This window comes from Chinchilla lanigera, unplaced genomic scaffold (assembly GCF_000276665.1).
Source record: "Chinchilla lanigera isolate Chin_1 unplaced genomic scaffold, ChiLan1.0 scaffold00012, whole genome shotgun sequence".
Lineage (NCBI taxonomy): Eukaryota > Metazoa > Chordata > Mammalia > Rodentia > Chinchillidae > Chinchilla > Chinchilla lanigera.
The window spans coordinates 19,149,470-19,170,259 of record NW_004955413.1 but is presented as its reverse complement, the minus strand read 5'-3'; the positions used below and the strand labels follow the sequence as shown (position 1 = coordinate 19,170,259).

General features: G+C 34.1%; 1 protein-coding gene across 8 annotated transcripts in view; it reads left to right on the top strand.

The window, feature by feature from the left end:
• Nucleotides 1-20,790, top strand: part of Sox5 (SRY (sex determining region Y)-box 5) — an 844,441-nt gene that overhangs the window by 506,112 nt on the left and 317,539 nt on the right. For 6 of the 8 annotated variants that reach the window (XM_005379086.1, XM_005379084.2, XM_013511607.1 and 3 more), the window contains one exon: nt 16,643-16,874. In XM_005379086.1, coding sequence (XP_005379143.1) covers nt 16,644-16,874 — 231 coding nt within the window. In that variant the 5' untranslated portion in view covers nt 16,643. The remainder of the gene's footprint in view (nt 1-16,642; nt 16,875-20,790) is intronic. The other 2 variants (XM_013511609.1, XM_005379087.1) reach the window with 1 other exon arrangement.

The following is a 20,790-nucleotide window of genomic DNA, read 5'->3' as shown; positions in this document are numbered from 1 at the left end:
TATCAACAATATTAAGTATAACTTGCATTCAAAAGGAAGAGAAGTGAGAAATATATTTCTAACTCTTTAGTAAAATATTAATTTTAAGTCCTATATTTTAATTTTATCATAAAAATTTACTTTATACTTCAAAGACAGTAAGAAAGTGTGAAAATATAGTAGTAGGTCCCCTTACCCAGGAGAGATATGTTCCAAGAGGCATCTTCTCCCAGCACAGATGCCATAAAATATAGGAGTACTGAATCACATATACTTTTTTTCTATACATTTACACTGTGATAAATTTTAGTTGATGAATTAGACATAGAGATGAACAATAACTACTAATAGCACAGCAAATTTAAAACAACATGCAATTTAAATTATGTGAAAGTGGTCTGTCTCTTCTCTGTTAAATTATATAGTACTTTCTCATCCTTCTTGGGATGATATAATACACTCCCTACGTCATGAGGTGAAGAGAAGTGAGTGATATACACATTGTTACATAGCATTAGCAAATATAAAAAGGATATCTGAACATAAACACTGCGAGACCAGGATCAACAATCTGACAGCCCAGATGGCTGCTGAGTATCTAATGGGCAGAATGTTCTATGTGGATACGCGGGATGAAAGGATAACTCATGCCCAGAGCTGGATGGAGTGAGAGAGAGATCATCATGCCACACAAAATTGTTTATTTCTGAAATTCTCCATTTAATATTTTCAAACCATGATTAACAATGGGAAAGTGAAATGGCAGAAAAACAGCAGAAATAAGAGGAGTTTTAGGTTACATGTCACAATTCTTTATATACTCTGGATATAAGTCCCTTGTCTTATATGTAGTTGGCAAGTATTTTCTCCCAATCCCTTGGTTGTGCTTTCAGCTTTTTGTTTATCTTATCCAGTACAAATTTTTTTACTTCTGATGAGGTTGAACTTACATATGTTTTACATTACTTTTGCTTTTTGTGTCTAATCTAACAAACCTTTGCCTCACACATGGTCATGAAGATAAAATTCTGTGTTTCCTTCTAAATGGCTTATTGTTTTAAATTTTGCAGTCGTGCTTATCATTGACTAGAGAGAGTTGTTTTGATGATCAGAAATCAGGGTAGTACAGGGAAAAGCATACATGATACTCAATTAATGGGGATCATCCGGAACTCTCTCAAAACCCAAATATAAATATGTCTGGAAGATATCTGTAGGTTTTTCTCATCTTAACATTATTCATGCTGCTCTTTTCAAGGAGGCATAAAAAGCAAAGAGTACACATCATTTAAAATGATAGGTCCAGAGGAATTGAAATCATTATATATTTTTAATAATAATTTACTTTCAATAATATGAATGCAAAGAGGTGGAGGAAAAGTGGGTAAGACAGAACAAATTTGAATAGCCTTAAAATTCTGTTGTTCATTTATGTAAGAATTTGTTAGCACGAAATATGCTCAAGTATAAACAAAATACTCTCTGGGAAATAAAATTGAGGAAAGGTAGTTGATGTGTAATTATTTTAATAAAAATAAGTGTTTCTTCTGTATTCCCAATCTGTGTGACAAGTGGATTATGGTATTGTCAGGTATGGTTTTTGATACATTACAGCATGCTCATTTCATTAGAAAGTAGTTACTATTTATGTTTATAAGTGCACTACCCCATGAAACAAGTTGGAATATGAATGGCTGTTGCTATTGTATCCGTAGTAGCCATGAAGGTGAGAGGAGATTCACAAACACTAGAGGTAGTATTTCACTCTAAAGAAACTACATTTTCTATGATAAATGTGCATTTTGCATTGAATAGAAAACAGACTGATGAAGAAATCTTGTCTCACCCTATCTAAGAATGGATAATCCCTTTAGGTCACTGACAGGACAATGTGGAGAAGCTTTGCCTAGCAGCTGGGGCAGTCCCTAGATAAATAGAGGATTTAATAATGTTCAAATATTTGGTTCCAACCTCAGATGACACCCTGGAATAGAACTAACTACAGACGATACAGCTCTCCCTGTACAGATCTCTGGGATTTCCTTGGGTATTTAATATCTTTGGCTGATTCTTTAACCAGCACAGTTACGGTAGCAATCTTTTTAGGGATTTGGCTTTCGTCCTTTATAAATAACGTCAGCATAGTGTAGAAGAATGACAAACTTGAAAATAGGAAATGCATATTTAAATCTGCAAAATCTTGCACGTGGTTTGATGCTCTTGAGCACATGGAAATTAGGATTTTGAAAGAATTAATTGGTTCAACGTACACTTGCCTTCAAATTTTGGAATCAGATACTCCAGGTGCCTTGCGCTCTTGAGTGTACACATAGACAAATCTCTTTGAGATACATCCTTACAATAAACATGTTCTTTAAATGTAGGATGTATACTCTTAATTTCAACATTCATTCTACCTCAGTTATATATCTTTACTCATCTTTAAAAGAACACATACTTTTCTAGAGTCCGTAACATGAATAACTTTTAAAAGCAAAAGCTATTGATAATATTTTGGTAAAAAAATAAAACCAAAACAAGTACATTTATATAGCCATTAAAAATATTTTCAGGAAACTATGTGTAATAGTGTAATGGAGAAGAAACCTGTATTTCAAGAAGTCTTTAACTGATCATTTCTCTCTAAACTTAACAGCAGAAAGGGAAAAAAAAAAAAAGGTAAGAAAGCAAAGAAAAAATGAGGGAAAGAGAAGATTGGGTTCTTTTTTAGAAAACAAAGGTCTTTCAGTTGTGGCAGAGTGGTATGGGGGTGTTTGGCTAGTGGAAAAAAAAAGTTCTAGCATGTGGTAATGAGGTTAAAAAAAAGAAAACAGCAATGGCTGATTCCTTTTCTCCATTAAGGCCCCTTTATCCTCATAAGCGCAGACAGTGGTCAGCATAGTAGACACCCTTCCCTGTTTTATCCTTCCCTTAACTATGTTCTTTGACAGGACCGGTTTATACAGCTGCGCCTTTGTTCAGCTTTGAGGGAAACAGTAACCAGCAGCAGAAAAGATGGCAGGCAGAGCACCTATAAAATGGTGGATGGTAAAAACACAGTACTGAAGTGGAAGATTCCAGCTCAGGGGTTTTGATTTTGTTTGACTAGTTTTTCTTTTATAGATTAGTAGCGTGAATACCTTTAATATTTTTTCTTTTAACTTCTATGTTGACATCTTCTGTGTCATTATGGGTAAATAGATTGAATTAGTCAGTAAAAATTCTTATTGCCTATATTTTAACAACAATGGAAAGAAATTCAGTTCTATTATTATCTAAAATCATTCTAAAATTAGAGGTCTATTTAGTGAGTATTTTACAGAACATCTGAATTTCTTGTGCTTTGCCACAGAATTGGCTTAACATAGAAAGTGTATAAGAAATGCTACTTATTTCAAGAGGTTAACATGACATACTTTTAAATTGAACACAAACAGGAATTTGATAGTGATCTTACTGTTAGCCTTATTTGAAACCTAGTACACATTTTGTTTTTGGATCTTTTTGTGTCTTGGTGTTTGTCATGGCATACCAAGAGTTCGATGCCTTTCCTCTCTAGTATATGCCAGACCTATTGCATTTTTATTTCAGGACCAGATAACTGGTAGCTTTATGGCTAATACTCAACAGTTCTTACCCACTTATAGAAAAGAACTAGCATTCCTAACTTGCCCACAGTGGCACTATGAACCAAGCTTTTAAACTTTTTTTTTCTTCTAAAAACAACAGGCAATGTGCTAAAACCTGAAAGATTAATGAGGGAAGAAGATAAACAGTTGAGACATAAAATGAGTTGAGAGGTCAAGCTAGAAAAATAGGAAAGCTTATGGATTTAATTCATATTCATCCAAGCGGAGGAGCCTTGGCATGAAAGGATCCAGTGAGGAGCCTCAGTCCTCTCACCACACAGCCATAGCTGCATCCTGCTGCTTTGGAGTTTGGGTTGATAGATGCTCATTGTTTTTGGCACGGCACCTTTCCTTTTGCACTTTTCATGATCACGGTGGCAAAACTCTTTTTTTTTTTTTTGCTGGGGAGTTCAGCAGATATCTCTTTGCTCTCATATGCCATCTCTCACAGCCGAAGTTGTGGTTCTAGGAAAGATACAGATGCTGTGTATATATTCTTTGCTGTCTATTTTGAATACAACATAAATATTTTCTACTCTGTACATTTTTCAACAGCTGCTGCAGAAGCAAGCTGCAAACAAGTCCACATAGGTCATGGAGGGAAAGACTTCGCCCCTAAATTGTTCAGAATTCAGCAGTGTATAAACTATTCCCTGTCAGGGTTATTTGGATTTCAAAGAGGATGAGGGTGATAATATTTCTCCTCACCAGACTACTTAGATAGTGAATTCTTAACAAATCTGTTCCTGATATTCAGTACTTGTTTTAGCTGGTAGCCTTCTTTCTCTCTTCTGCTGGAGGGAAGCATCTCCAGAGAGTTGGTTTAGACGGCTTAACTTGCTTGATTTCACAATGACCTTTGAAAACAAAAGAAATTAAAACTAGACTGGTTACTTAATTATTTTTGTCATCATTATTAGATCCTAAATAAATTAAACATGCCACAGATTTTATTTCAAGGCATACACCATGCTAAGAATAAGTCACTTTTGATTATGGAACAATTTGCTATTTATTTAGACTTAACCAGTAATGTAAGGAGGGAGGGAGAAACAGGAGGGGATGGGTACTTTAAGAGGAAGCTCAAGTAAGATCCTGTGAATGAGGCTCAAAATAAGTATTTAAGGATATGAAGTTAGAAAATAAAACTGAATTTTCCCCTTGGAGTTTTGTGATTGCTGTGTTTTGATGTTTTAAAAAGGGCAAAATGACCAAATCATTAAAACAAGTGACATAATATTTTTTATGTAGGACCCAATTTCATTAAGTCTAAACAGATATTCTTTTGTACTCAAAACTGATTACTTTTGCATATACACCTCACCTGACCTGCGATGTTCCAGAATGAAAATCCATTTTATTTCATCACGAACATCGTGAGTGTGGTAAACTCTTTTTATAAGTTATTACAAACATGACCACATGTATGTATACGTAAGAACATCCTCATGAGGATAACCTGAAAAAAGTGTTAGCCTAGTACTTCTACTGCTGTGATAATATTCAAGAATTAACATATCGTCTCTTTTTCCTTTCACGTGTTCATGGTTGAATAGTTTCTCCTTTTTAATTTTTTCTTTGAAATATGTAAAGTTCGAACAAATAATTTAGAGTTTTATAGTACATGAAAGTTGTTAGCAGTGAATTTTAGTTATATTAACGTGGTGTGGCCCAATCTATGTTTCCATAAAAAGAAAGTGTGTTGAGGCCTATTAACATATCATTAAGTAGTGAATTCTTTTCACCTTCCTCTTCTTTTCCATTCCCTTCTTCCTCGTCTTCCTTTTCCACCTTTACTTTCTCTCTCCCTGCCCCTTTTCATCCTTGTTCTTTCTTCCTTTTACCCCCGGAGTACATATGGTGGCATACATACTCAAGATGCAGACACCTGTCAAACTTCCCTGACAGGTTCATTCAAGGATAGAACAATGGGAACTGACTTAATCCCTTTTGCACTAGTAGTTCTGGTAGAGAATAAACAAAATTGTTCCTTTTGCCAGCATTCTACAGCAATTTCAAAAGACACCTCAGTAGAAATCTCCAGAATGTGTAAGCAGTCTCGTACACTATTTTTTCACTCTCTATCCAGCTCCCTATAATGTGAAATTTGTATATTTTGCAGCCATATGTCTTAGAAAAATCCAAATGACTTCTGATTTTTTAAGGCTTCCTTTATTTCTTTAGCTAAGAAGCATACAATTAACTTGTTTACCAAGTTATCAATCAATTGTCTGAACTTTAGGGTTGGAAAAATGGCCCTCCTATTAAATATAGGATGTAATGGTTTGGTTTGGTTTTGGTTTTGGTTACTTGTTTGGTGATTAATGAAAGATCGGTACAGTATGTACTGGAAGAGATAGTTTGTGGTAATCCTTAGATTCATCCTCCCTAACCTCTCTCTGTCCCATGTAAGGAATACGTGGCTACTCTGTGTTCAGCTTTCAGACATACAAGAAGCCGAGCATCTGGGGAAGCTCAGGAGGTGAGCACTTTCACGCTGACTCAGAGACCAGCCGTATGACTCCAGTCTGGCGCTGTCACGCCTGGTTATGGAAAAGCAAGAACAATGCCTCCCTTGAGAAGGGGGAAAAAAGTCTAGTGCAGTCACAATTTTGATGTAAAATTTAAATCATCCTTCCACATCCTGTGGATTTAGAGCTGTCAGAAAGGCAAAACCATGCTTAACTGGAAAAAGCCTTTTATTTCCTTAAAAAATATACCCTCTGTACCTATAAATAACAACTTTTAGAATCTCAGATCTTAATGGTAGATTATTTCAAGTAATTTGTAAATAATCAGAACAAAAGAACTTTGACATTTTTAACCTGTGTAGTTGGCTGCAGGTTAAACATTTTTTTCTGTTGTGATTAATGATAAATACACAACAGTACATGCATTAAATAAATCACCACAAATTACTATTTATGAACTTGTATTGTTTCTGCCTAACTCACACATTTGATCGTTGTACCTACAACTTAAAAGAAATTTATCTTCATCATTCAGCAGTCTTAATCATTCCTTTGATGTTTTCTTCAAGATAACTTGATCGAAATTAGTATATCTGATGATTACAGAGATTATTTCATCAAATGTTTAATAACTCAAATAGAGAGTGTTTCTCTTTTGAAATAAGGAAATAAAATTATAATAATTACTAGTGATTTTTTAAAAAGGCAAATTTAAACTGTCTTCCAGGTAAAATGTTCTTACCTCCAGATTCTTCTAAGTCATGGGAAGAGTTTCAGCTTTTTCAAAATAAATCTAGAATTCTGTTAAAACACTTACTGGCTCTTTCTTTATGAAAATAACTTTATAACTAGGAATTTTTAAAGTTTCAGTAAATTTCTTTCTATCTTGTCAGATTTATCATAATGAACTCTTTTCTAAGAATTAGAAAATTGTAGAATGATTACAGTAAATATGAATTAATATTCTTTTTCATTTTCTATTTCAGAAATTCTATTGTTTTGGGCACTTTAAAAGTATGAATTAATTTGAAACTAATGCCACAAAATCTAAAGATGAATGTTATCTGGCAGATATATTACTTTAGATAAGTTTTGGTTCCAGTGAAGTGCTATTATTTTGCTCATAATAAAGCAATTTAAAAAATTTAGATCATTTTCTGGGAGTCTTCAACCAATAAATCATACCACAATTTTGGAGTACATTTTTATTAATTTATAATTATTAATGAAACAGAGAACAAGGCAGAAAAATAACCAAATTTGAATTCTAAGCCATTTAAGAATAGAATTTGCTGCCATAAACAGTTTTCAAATGCTGTTTGCTGTGTTTAAAAAAAGAAAAAGTGAGCATTGTAAATTAACGTTTTCTTGTTTATGCACTTCTTAAATATACTGTGGCTAATTAATAAAGAAGAACTCACTTTGTTCAGATATAACAGGAATTGTGTTCTTTCTCTGAGTTTTTCTTTATCCGTCTTTCTCTGTAAGTCCTCATTCTTATTTTGAGCCATTTCCTCACAGAACTATATCTGCCTTATTCTTATCCTCCTCACTATCTCTGATGTTAGTGGGATAGACGAGGCTGGTAGAGCTATTTGTTATGAACAGTGATATTAGTAAATCAAAGAGTAAAAACATGGTAAAGAAGTTAATTTAGGTACTATTCTTATCAGAAAGTGGAACAGTGTAATGATGTCAAGGGAAAGGACATGTCTGAAACTATACATAGGACATACTAAACATAAGGAGCAGTTTTGGTAATGATAACTTTATGGTCATTGGTGACCACATATTTAATTAATGGTTTTAAATACAGTGTAAGCTTTTCTAATATATAATCCAAATATTTTATATAATAAAGTATTTTGTAATAGAATGCTAATTTATTCATAACTATCTGCAGCTCAAAAATGGTGTTATTTTAGATTGACACATTAGGGTGAGTTCTGTAGATCTCTACTCTGGTGAAATATATAGTAAGGATTACAAGGAAGTCAATTTTACTACACTCTGTTGTCTGTTTTTCATATTTCCATGAAATCTGTGTTTCTACTTCCATTTACACTTTATGCCAGGACCTGATGAACTCGTTCGTGTCTCCAAATAACAATATAATGAATGAGTTCTTTGTACATGGGAAGCGAAGGGTGAAAAAGTATAGAGATTGGCATATTCTATATCAGAAAATAATGATAAAGAAGATTTAGAGAAAAGCATAAAAATGTGAGCATTTGAAAGACTACGTGTTAGCCACAAATAAATGTTCTATTTAGAAGATTTCTGAATATTATAAGTGACAGACTTGGTTATGGAATTTACATGGAACGCTCACAGAGTAAAAACCAATTTAACTCTTACTAGGAAAATGATGTTCAAGACATATAAGATAGAAAAGGAAAATATGAATGATAAAATATGAAGATTGAAAACTAATAGATAAGAGTAATGAAACTGATATTTTTGTTTTAAAATGATATGCCTTTTGTTTAATTCTGTTTATAAATCAAATACAAGTGTTAAGTGATCACATTTGCACTCAGGCGCAATATCTGTTTAATTCCTCACACGTGGTAGGGGAATAAACAGGAATTTACTGTTGAGCTCAAGTCCTAATGTTGATTAGCTTTATTTTTACAATAACCTTTCATTATGAAAGGAACCAGACAAGTAAATACACATTTCTTCAACAAGTCTTTCTACCCGAAAGATAAGGAATGTAACTTTGAGAAAAGTTGTACGATCTTTGAATACAGTGATAATCAGCTTTCTCTCACTGCAGCAAATACCTGAGACAATCAGCTTACGAATAGATTTATTTTGGTTCATCCTTTTGGAAGTTCGTCTATGATTGCTTGGCTCCTTTGCTTTTGTGCCTGGGGCAAGGCAGCATATCATGGTGGGAGCACATGGCAGAGCACACCTGCTTGCCTCACGGGAACAAAACCTATATGAAGGGAAAGGGTTGGGGCCCCCCTATCCCCTTAGGACTCACACTCCCAATAAACTAAGGATGTCTCACTATGCTTCACTTCTGAAAAGTTCTGCCGGTTCTCAGCGGAACCTTACTGGGGCTCAAGCCTCTACCATATGTATATCTGGGGCATATTTAAGATTTAAACTCTAGCATATACATTCTGTATTGCCAGCATTTTGCCTATCTTGCATTCAGCATTTCTTTAAAAAGATGTATCTTTAGAAATATTTTTAAATGTATTCTATGTTTAAATTTAGCATGGGAGAATAAACATGAAAAACAAATGTTTGGGAAATTAATGGGCATCAGAAGTTCAATAAATGTAATGGTATATAGTTCTAGGAGTTCATACATGGAATATTCAGTTTTGTGAAATTGTTATGAGGGTAATTATGAGGCATCTCTTATATGTTGAACTTACTTTTACTCACCTTTGCTCAATCATTTCTGTCCACTGATCTCGTTAACGTGGATAGACTGAAAAAATTAGGTTATCCTGGTCTTCCTTACTATTTTTACCCTGGAGAAATAATTCTGTTTTCAAAGTGCTGTCTGACAAAGTACCCAGACCAGTTAGTGTAACAAAAGATATTTAAGCACTTTATGATTTTTATAACACAGAGTAATGATAATACTAACAATGAACATTATGGAAGAAATCAATGAGTAATACAATTATTGGTTAAATCCTTGTATTTAAAACACTTAGTTACACAGAAGTCTTTCATTTTCTGATTACCTACTGCTTCCTTTTTAAAAATCTGCCATCAACAAAGATTCATGGGCCCAGTGATATAACTCAGCACAGCACCTGCCTGGCAAACACAAGGTCCTGAGTTTGATTCCTTGTACCAAAAGAAAAAAGGAAGGGAAAGGAAAAGAAGGGAAGGGAAGGGAAGGGAAGGGAAGGGAAGGGAAGGGAAGGAAAGAAAAGGGAAAGACAAAAGAATAGAGAAAAGGAAAGGAAAGGAAAGGAAAGGAAAGGAAAGGAAAGGAAAGGAAAGGAAAGGAAAGGGAAAGACAAAAGGGAAGGGAAGGGAAGGGAAGGGAAGGGAAAGGAAGGGAAGGGACAAAGAAATAAGAAAAACATAAAGATTTATGTCTAAAACCAAATATCCTTTCCCCCAAATTTTAGTTTATATATGTCTTACTAGTAAGGTTGTTCTATTATACTTTCAATTAATGTTTTTAGCTTTGAATTTCTCTTACTCACTTGCTTTTCTGCTTCCCACCCTCAACCTTCTATTAGTTACTAATGCTTTTTCTTTCTAAAGTACTATTTTGGTTATGTTACTATGTGCTTCACAGACTTTCCTCTGCTCCACTCTCCCCTCAGTGTAAAGTTCACTGTTTTGGTTTAACCATGCAAATTTGATTGTTCAGCTGATTTACTACACCTACTTGCTCTAGTCCATCACTTTCACCTTTATCTAAATGCAGTCCTCCTAAAATCTGCTGCTTTAACCAAAACACCCTACTCACTATCTTGGAATACATTCCTTTAATTTGCTGAATTTATTTCTTCAGATTGGAAGTTTTTCTCCTTTGTGTTTGTTGAATTCTTCTCCATCTTTCATCACCCTGGTGAATGATATTTTCAAGGAAATAGTCTGTGATTATTTTAGTGAAACATCATGTCTCTGTTATTCATCTCCCATACTATGTGTACTTTAAAAAGTTATTTACATTACAATATTCTTTACTAATTTACTAATTTTTTGTTGTCTACCTGGCACCTGGTGTTTTTCAGTAAAGTTTTTTGTCTAATGTTATACCTTTTTTTTTTTTTTTTTTTTTTGAGACAGGGTCTTGCTATGCAGTTCAGGCTGACCTTGAGCTCACTTTGTAGACCAGGCTGGCCTTGAACTCACAAGATCCTCCTGCCTCAGCCTCCCGAGTGCTGGGGTTACAGTTGTGTGGCACCACACGCCTGGCTAGTTTTTTTGACTGATGAGTTAATGGGTTGGATAGATGAATGGATGAGTGGATATATATTTTCTTTAGTAGCCTTTAAAAGAGTTCATTATTTCTAAGATATCTTTCATTGCACAAAGTGAGTTTTCTGGACACAAAATAGATACTCACTCAATCCATTTATTTAGAGAAATATACATTGAATGCCACCTGTATATTAGAAATTGTGATGCCATATAATTCCATGTATCTGATTCAACATAGTGGATTAGAATATTTGGTAAAAGAAATACAGAGACATTTTGAAAGTCCTTTATCATATGGTCCCATTTTTAGTATTAGTCTGTGACAGAGTAAAGTAGTCAAAACCACATTTTTATTTTTTAAAATTTTATTAAGTGCAAAACAAGTCATACTTTGGGCCATGGAAATTCAAGAATTTCCTTAAAAATATATTTTTGTTTCATGTATGTGTCTGTGTGTGTTATAGTGTTAGATACTGTTTATACTAAGAGAAGAAAACAATTGAATAATGGTCTCAGGTTAATGATACTAAATTGTTTCATAGAAGTTATTGAAAAGAGTTGATTATATACCTTGGAATTTGGGCAAAGCCACTTCTGCTATCATGATAAGAAACAAATTTTATATTGAAAATCTTTTAAATTAGGTTTGTTCTTTCTTGATTTTTTTCAATTTTTATACAGAACTGTGAGCTTCAAAATACTGAATTTTATCATTCCAAAAGGATAAACAGTGGATCCACTGCTTCCTAAGACTTCATTTTTTCCCTAAATTATAAGGTCAAACATCAAAGGTGAAAATATTAAAGCAAGAAAACTTTTAAAAGAATATATAAAGGAGAGCAGTCCCTATTTTGAGTCTTCTAGCTCATATTTGCTTCATATACAGAATTCCTTTGACTTTGTATATGCTGTTATCTTCCAGAATTACTCCATCAAGGAACATATCATAAACAGAGAGAGACCTTTAAATTTAAAGTGCTAAGCAGGTGATTCCTCAGTAATAATTCTATTAATAATAATTGGGTAGAATTTTTAAGTAAAGTCACTAAAGTTTTATAGTCTTACACATTTTAGGCAGAATTATAAGATTTCTTTTCACAAGTCCTTTAAAAACAAAATTAAAAAGAATTTCAAAATTACTTTAGTTTAAAATGCTTATAAAGAAGAATGTTATTATCACAGCTGGATTTTCTTTTCTCTGACATTATTGAGACATATTACAAGCATGCTTGTCCTGTAAGAGTAGATCTTGCAGCTATTTTATAACTTGGGAATAATCAAAAGTTTGCTGGTTTGTGATAATTAGTGATCATTCAACAGATATTTATTGAGTGGCTTATTTTCAGGTTTCTAAATACTAGGCAAATAAGTCTGAACACAAATAAGTCTCCCTTCTTAGATCTTAGAGTAGAAAAAGCAGAAAATAAAGGGGTAAGTGTAAAATATGTCAAGTGATGATAAGGACTATGAATAAAGCAGAGAATAAGGAGCCATCACAGGAGAGGATGCTGGGTTAAAAGTAACCAAAGAAGCCCTTACTGACAACATGATGTTTGAGCCGAAATCTGAATGAAGTACAAGAACAAGGAAAGCACACATCCACCATAGGAGGATTTCAGAATGAGGAAAAACCAACTGTGAAAGAAATGTGCTTAAATCAATGGTATATTAGCTCTCAGTTGATGCTATAATAAATTACCACAAACTTAATATCATCCTTTATATGCCTGAACTAATATGGAGAAATCCTACTTGCATGGTGATTATAATACTCTTGGGGCCTTCAACCTCTACCAAAAGACCCCAGGAGTTCTAAGGTTATGATGATATATTGACCGTGGTAGTATGGATGGACAAAATGCTACAGGGAGCAGTAGGGAAAAGCAACTTCTTGTAAAAGCAAATTGCTTCTTATACAGCAGAATGTTTCTTGTCTATTCCATTCATGTAACTCAACAACTCCAGCGGTGTTACAGACTAAAGATGGGTTTGATCCATATTTCTCAGGCTGCTGCTTTTCCTAAGTAAAGCTGAACCCTAAATTTATATTGGCTTTCTAAAAGTATCTTTGCATCTTTGCTTTTATTGTTACTTCCTACATGAAATTTCCTCCTCATTTATTTAAAGATTTCCATGTGTCCTGCTTTCCCTGAAGATCTAACTAATCAACCATACTCTGAGCCATTCTCAGCCATTCTCTGATCTGCATAAAGGTGTTTGGCTATAATATAATTTGTCTCTTAGCCTGAACTCTATTTCATTATTACCTAAGTTGTCTCAGATAGTTCATAAGCTTCTCTAAGCATTCTGATTTTTTAATTTTTGTGTTAGATAAGTATCTTGCACGTGATAGGAAAACAGTGAATAGTTAATTATGGCTTGGAAAACTCTCTCGCCTCCAAATTAGACATAAGTTTCTTTGAGAAAGTTTTCTTGACCATACATTTTAAAAAGCATTACAAAGCAGTGATGTATCATCATAATTCTGTAAGACAGTGTCCCATTAGCTTGAATTTGTCACCTAATATCACTTTCTTTGAAGTTTCAGTTTTGTCTGTGTATTACAGGAATGACAAAAAAGACCTATCAATTAATACTTGAGTATATACCAGTCCAGATTCTCAAACTGTTTGAAGGTACTCTAAACCTAAATGTTCTAACAGAAGGTGTAGAAATTGAAATCCTGCTTATTCTAGAGGAGCAGTGGTAGGAATTGCGTGCAGGAGTCTTTTTCCTCTGTCCAAGACAAAGCCTTTTGGTAGATAAACAAAAATTTATGAATCTCCTGTTATTAGGGATTTTATCGTTATTATAGCAATTGTAAGAGACATAGTAAACATGCATACTGAAATGCTACCAACAGATAGTCCCTTATATAATTGATTAGATTATTTTACTTTTTTCTATGTTAGTAGTCTATTACTGAAGTATAACCAGGGTGGTTTTTATCATAATTATTTAAAAAAATTTTTACTAGCGCTCTATGAAAAGACTTACAAGTCCAGCACATTAAGAATATTCTCTATAAGGCTTTGGATATGAAATTGAAATAAATATGAAATCTGTACTGCTTGGGGATCAGTTGCCTTCTAAAACCATGATTCTTTCATGTTTAATGTTCTAGAACTGTTTTGATCTACAGAACGCTATTTACAGCGAATCCCTACCTAATTTAGTTATTGAGATAGCTATAAGTTTTGAGATGAATATCACTGTCTACTTTATCTGCCTTATGTATACTTCTGAGCATTCAATTTTTCACAAATATTCTAATAATATTAGTAAATAAAAAAACAATAAAGGGTTGTAGTCATAAAAGTCTGTAGTAATTTAGAAAAACCCATTGTTCTACCTTTCTGCTTGATGACTTAGAGAACGTGTTGTCACGTTTTCAGATATCGAGAAACTGATTACACAGTAAAGACCTCAGAAGGCCAATTTCTTAATTCTAGTAAGAATGGTAATGCCCACACAAACCACAAACACTAAGGTTTGTTATAACAAAGGTGTAGTCTCCTGATAGGCTACAGGTGAAATCAGCATATAATTAAAAATCCCTTTATTAATTTACTGTGATAAATCTCTTCACAAAAACCCTAAATATTCCAAGTGTATTTTGTCCATCCATTCTTTATATAGGAATAGAAACATGTGATCAGAAGAGTGGAAGTTAAATATCTCTAGTATTTAGGAGTTACTACATGTAATAATATGTCAATTTGGTGATAGGAATAGCATTGCCAATCAAATTAAATCTATGCTGTTTTAATTCCTGTGCCTTACTTTCTTCTTCATATTTTAGGGTATATGCTGAATATACCTCGGTCATGGAATTGGAAGTAGTTTGAAATATTCAACATGTAACGGCCAACTCTACTTCTCCTTTAGGCAGTATATCATAGCTGGCAAAATTTCCTCCTTTTTTTCTGTCCTTAGCTAATCAACACCTCTACAGTTAACAGGTCTTTTTAAACACTTGCTAATAATACATTTGATCAATTTACATTTAAGTATAGCTAGCCAGGAAGCATTCTTTAATGGGACGCCTTGTATTACATGATAATTTTATAGTTAAACTGCTAGAAGGAAGAGGGCAAGTAGGCTATACAACAGTTTTAAAACTTGTAAAATAAGCAGGAGCTTTTATTTTCACTATTGAGTATCTACTCTGTGTTAAGTATTCTACTAGTAATTTTTCACATGCCTGAAGAGGTAGATATTATGGCTTACTTTAAATATGAGTAAACTGAGATAGTTTGAATCCCACATCTATTAGGTGGCAGAGTCAGTATTTTAACTCATGTTTGTCTGATTCTGAAGACCTTAATTTTTTTCTACTGTACTCTCATTTCTCAGTACTTGAATACATTTTCCTTTTGAAAATTCTAACACTAATAATAGTTTTATTCACCAATGATTAGAAGTATTTCTTTTAGAAATACATTTTAAATTTTAAAATATGTGCAATATATGAAAAAGTAGTATGGCAGTTAGTGATTTCTTTCTGGCATGTCACTCTCCTGGTCTAGATTAAGAATGGATGATTCAGTAAACACTCTTTGTTGAACAAAAATGAAAGCTTTTTCATGGTCAAATCAAGTAGTGAACTACAAGTTTTTACAAAAAATTCATTAAACATTTTAACTCAATTCTGTTCCGATAGAAAACTTTGAATGAAAATGAACTTTCCACTTAACTAAAAATATTTTCTATGTGCTTTTAACTCTGATAGTGTTTATGAATCCGTCCCTAGTATAAAGAAAATGTTTAATTTTGCTCAGTTCTCTAAACCTATTTTCATGTAAGCCTTATGTTATTGAAATAAAATATTCTGCTTTGGATGTTTTTCTTTTGTTTCAGTATTCTATGGAGTAAATAACTCAGTAGATTCATAAGGGTTTACCATTCACAGAGTTCTGAAAGTAGAATTGAAATATTTTTTACGTTTATATCTTGTTAAAGTGCCTTGCAACTTTGGTCTTAGAACTAAATGACAAAATTAAGTTATTTGGGGGATAAGGGAATGAAGATGCTCAAATATTGCAAGATTAACAGTAACTGTAAAATTTATTCAGTTCTTAAACTTTAAATAAATACCAAACTTTTTGTCAGTTGCTCTGAGGTTTGTTCCTAACCAATATTTCCACTTTTCACAAAAATCCTACTTTTTAATGAAATGCAAGTTTGTTATGTTGGCCATCATTTACTGATTTAATATATTTTTGAGGAAGGAAATTTTAGTTATTTTCTTTCCTTTAAACTTCCAGCAGTATTTACTATTCATAGACGTTCTGTCTTTAGTAAGGTCTATCAAAGTGTAAAACTAGATGGGTGTTTTTTTATTCCCCTTTAAAATGGAATGGTCTTTCATTATGCAGTGTTCTTAGGTGAATTCTCTTGTTTAAGAAGCCAGAATACAAGAGAGTGCTATATTAGTGTATTATTCTCACAACAAACAAGCACTGTTCTGTTGCTACCTGCTTGGCCATTGTTTCTGATTGTGTGTGCTTTGCAGTGGTATTTGGATGGTTTCCTGCTCTCCGCTAGCACAAAAAGGCATTTCTGTTACAATGGCCCCTAACCACACAATGACGGCATTAAGGATTTATGCGGAGGGTTCATTATTTTCTCCTCTTTTGTTCCTTCCAGGATGTCTTCCAAGCGACCAGCCTCTCCGTATGGGGAAGCAGATGGAGAGGTGGCCATGGTGACAAGCAGACAGAAAGTGGAAGAAGAGGAGAGTGACGGGCTCCCAGCCTTTCACCTTCCCTTGCATGTGAGTTTTCCCAACAAGCCTCACTCTGAGGAATTTCAGCCAGTTTCTCTGCTGACGCAAGAGACTTGTGGCCATAGGACTCCCACTTCTCAGCACAATACGATGGTAGGTTCCTCATGGTCTGCTGTGCTGCGCTCACTTTTCTCACCAGTCTGCTCCTCGGATCGTTTGGCTTCAGTCCTTCGCTTTATAATTATCATGTACTTAGTAGTCATACACAAGATTCACTCCCGGCATATTAGAATCTTTAAAGTAATTTGGTTCCAGCAGGGAGTATAAAAATGCTGGTTTGTTTGTTTGTTTCTGTTTCTCAAGAATCCTGCTTTTGAGACACTTCCACCTTAATTATAACAGAAAAAAAACACAAAATGTAACAATAATGTTAAAGTAACACATCTAAGATTAGAATGAGAGTTAAATGTCATAATCTTCCTAATCAAAACAGTGTCCAGATAGAATTGCAGTGAACATAGCTTGACCATCCACCCTGACAAGTTAGTGTTGTTCTGTTTTCTACTCTCCCCCTCTTGGGCTGCAGGAATCTTATAATATCTGAAATATATTTCATAGAGACTGGTTTTCTAATAAGACTAATTTAATTTCTAAGTTAATCCCATATATTCTGTTCTGATAGTTCAGTAGTTCTGTGTTACATTATATTCTCAGATAGGTTGTTCAAAGTAATCCCTTTGCCCTCTACCCTGGAGTCTGGCTCACTACAGAAGATCAGAAATCTTGGGCTTCAAAGTCAAGAGGACAAAAGGCAGCATAACATCTCATTCTGAACGCTAAACACCACACACAAACACAAATAAGACTTTTGGATCCTTCTTAGCAAGTCAGATTGTAGAATCCTCACATTAGCAAAGTGGCAGGGTACTTAAGGCCACTAACGCCACCCTTGTTACTTCGTCATGCTTGAGTGGAGATCTTCATTTTTTCTACTTCCCAGATACTAGTGCTGCTCATTTGAACATGATGACACCAACAGTGATGCTTTGCCATACACTTTCATACCTTTAAAGATAGCACTAATTCTACAAAATCTCTTTTTCTCTAGGAAATTCTCATACATGATAAATGTATTTAGTGGTGAAAAATGTCCACTTATTCATGTTATTGAATTACACCATAGAGAATTAAATCAACAAGAAGAAGCATGTATTCCAATAGCTGTGGGTAGTAGACATGATACTTTGACTTTTCATATTAGATTTAAATATTCCCATTCGATATTTTAATCCTCATGAGTCAAGTTTTCTGAGTATTTTACTGTGTGTCAAGGCTCTCCCACTATGAATTTTTAGGTAACACATGTGTAGCACAGAAGTGGTATTTTAGGAATTTATTAATACAATAGTCCTTAATCTATGCAATAATTCAGTAAGGTGTTATTATTAACCTTCCATACATAATGAAGAAACTGAGGTACAGAAAGGCTAAATATGCAGGGAAAGGAGCAAAAAGTTGACATTCTCTACTGTTGTTTTCTTAGGATTTTTTTTTGTATTTTTTTTTTATTTTAAAGAGAGTAGTGCATGAGACACAAACAAAAAAATAGAACAGTAGCAGCATACCAGTATCACGCACATAAACAAATCAAAGCAAGAACATTCAAAGTGATACAGGGTCTCAAGACAAATTAATACAAATCAACAGTGGTAGTTACATTGCATATCACTATCCTCAACTACATTGCTCAGATTACCAGATGTAAGAATGAAAGATTGCTCAAACCATTAAAGAGAATAAGAAAATAATTCTTCAATAAAACATTAGAGATAATACAGAGTTTCACTAGATGAGATGGTAGGAGTTTACCATCGTAATTCCACTGCATATTGTTACCTTCAAATCAGTTCCTCAGCCCACCAGACACAAGCATGTAAAGTCGATCAGAACATAAAAAATTGTGAGCATCAACTGTTCACTTCAATACACTGTCAGACAACAACAATACAGTCATCACAGCTATTCATATATATATATTTATGTTTTGCCTTCCTTCTTTCTTTTTATTTCTTTCCCTCATCCCAGTCATTTTTTTTGGTATTTTTGAAACAGGGTCTCACTCTGGAGTTCAGGCTGGCCTTGAGCTCAGTTTGTAGCCCAGGCTGTCCTTGAACTTGCAGCAATCCTCCTGCCTCAGCATCCTGAGTGCTGGGATTACAGGCGTGTGCCACTGTGCCCAGCTTCTTGGTTTATTTTTAAATTCATTTTTGTTTTCATTGGAAAGGAAAAGCTAATGTGCAGTTTTAAATGTTCAAAGTATAGAAATAGCTTTGTTAAAATAAAACTACATGTTTACACACACACACACACACACACACACACACACACACAAGAAAGGATAAATAACTTGCTCTAGGTTATATCTAATAAGTGGGTGAACCACAGTTTACCCAGATTGTCCGGCTGTGGTGTTCATTATAAACCTTACAGACAGCCTGATCTTCACAGGACTGAAGACGTATTTTATAGTCTTATTGCGTATTCCTTGGCAAGTTAAATCATACTAGCCATAATTCCTTCTTCTTTTCTCTACTGACTTAATGCCACTTATGGGCAGTGGTATAACTTTTTTCTTTCTTCCAGAAAGGTACGACTAGAAGAAAGGCAAAAAATGAATAGTGACAAGTCAACAGTTTAAAAAGTCAGACTCCTCCTTTGGTACTGCAACCTGTAGAGCCTTTTGCCTTCTCTCAAGAGAGTGTGATGGTGAATTCTTCCTCGATTGGTTTTGTGTGATAGTGTTACATACATATAATACAAATTTGCTGGGTTGAATACAAATAGATATGACTTGAAGAACACCAAAAAGAGGAGGTAGTGCTAAGTCCGATCAAAGATGAATAGGAGAAAAAGTATATTGTTACATAAATGTAGTGGCATGCAGGGGTGCTGCAATGCAGGCAGTTCATGTAAGTGAAATCACTCCATTTTTAATGGAGAATGTATTGTAACTAAATAGAACCATAAACTGCTTTATTTGTACCCAGTCGTTTGTTGGATAATATAGAACTAATTTTGAATGAAACATAATCCTCAAGGAACTCTGTCTAGAGCAGAAGTTCTTAGTCTGAACCTATTGAAAGAAAATGGAGAATTCTGTGTACATGTGCATATCTGAGTAGTGTCAGAGTTTCCATCGGGTTCCCAGGTAGACCAGTAACCCACTAAGCTTGAAGTTTGCTCTCCTACAAGTTGGAATAATGTCTATACAAATGATTCATTTTAATTTTAATGATATCAACCATTAAACTTTCCCTCACTATGTGTCTGTATATTATTATATGTCTAAATGGTTTCTAAATTTATTTTTACTTCACATGTTTCTCAATTTAATATGCTTTTCATCTTTTAAGTAGGCAGTTGGAAGCATTGTCTATATGACCTCAAAATTTCAGTGTTTCTCCCAGACATTTCCTCCACATTCCACCAGACTTCTTAAGAAGCAATTTGGATCATGTATCTCACTTTGAATGTGTGTGTCCTTTCACCTATGCAATTTTACCAGAAACTCCTTGCCTTAGCAAAATCTCTAAGTGGATTAATGTTGGTCTATGGCTTTGTTTTCCTCTCTGTCCATGTTCTGCTGTAGACCCAAAGCTCCAGTGATCTCAAACTTTTCATACACGCTTATAGACATAACAGATGGCCCAGGAATGACATAGTTTTATTCTTCATACCTGGAGAACTCTTCAACTTTTACCTTCCTGGTAAAAGTCTTATCTCATAAGACTAAACTCAAATATTACTGCTTCTTAGGTCTTTCACTGATTTCCCAAGATAAAATGGTTGTGGCATTATTATTGCATTCATTACACTTTTTTATATCTCCCCTTGTGGTCTATCTTATAACTTATGCATCTACTTATCTGCCTTTCTAGGTGTTGGTTACTTTTCTCTCGTTGCTGGGACAAAATACCTGATGCCCAAAATGAAGGAAGGAAAGGTTTATTTTGCTTACAGTTTGTAGAGGTTTCAGTCCATACTTGGCAGATTACAAGGCAGACTGGCA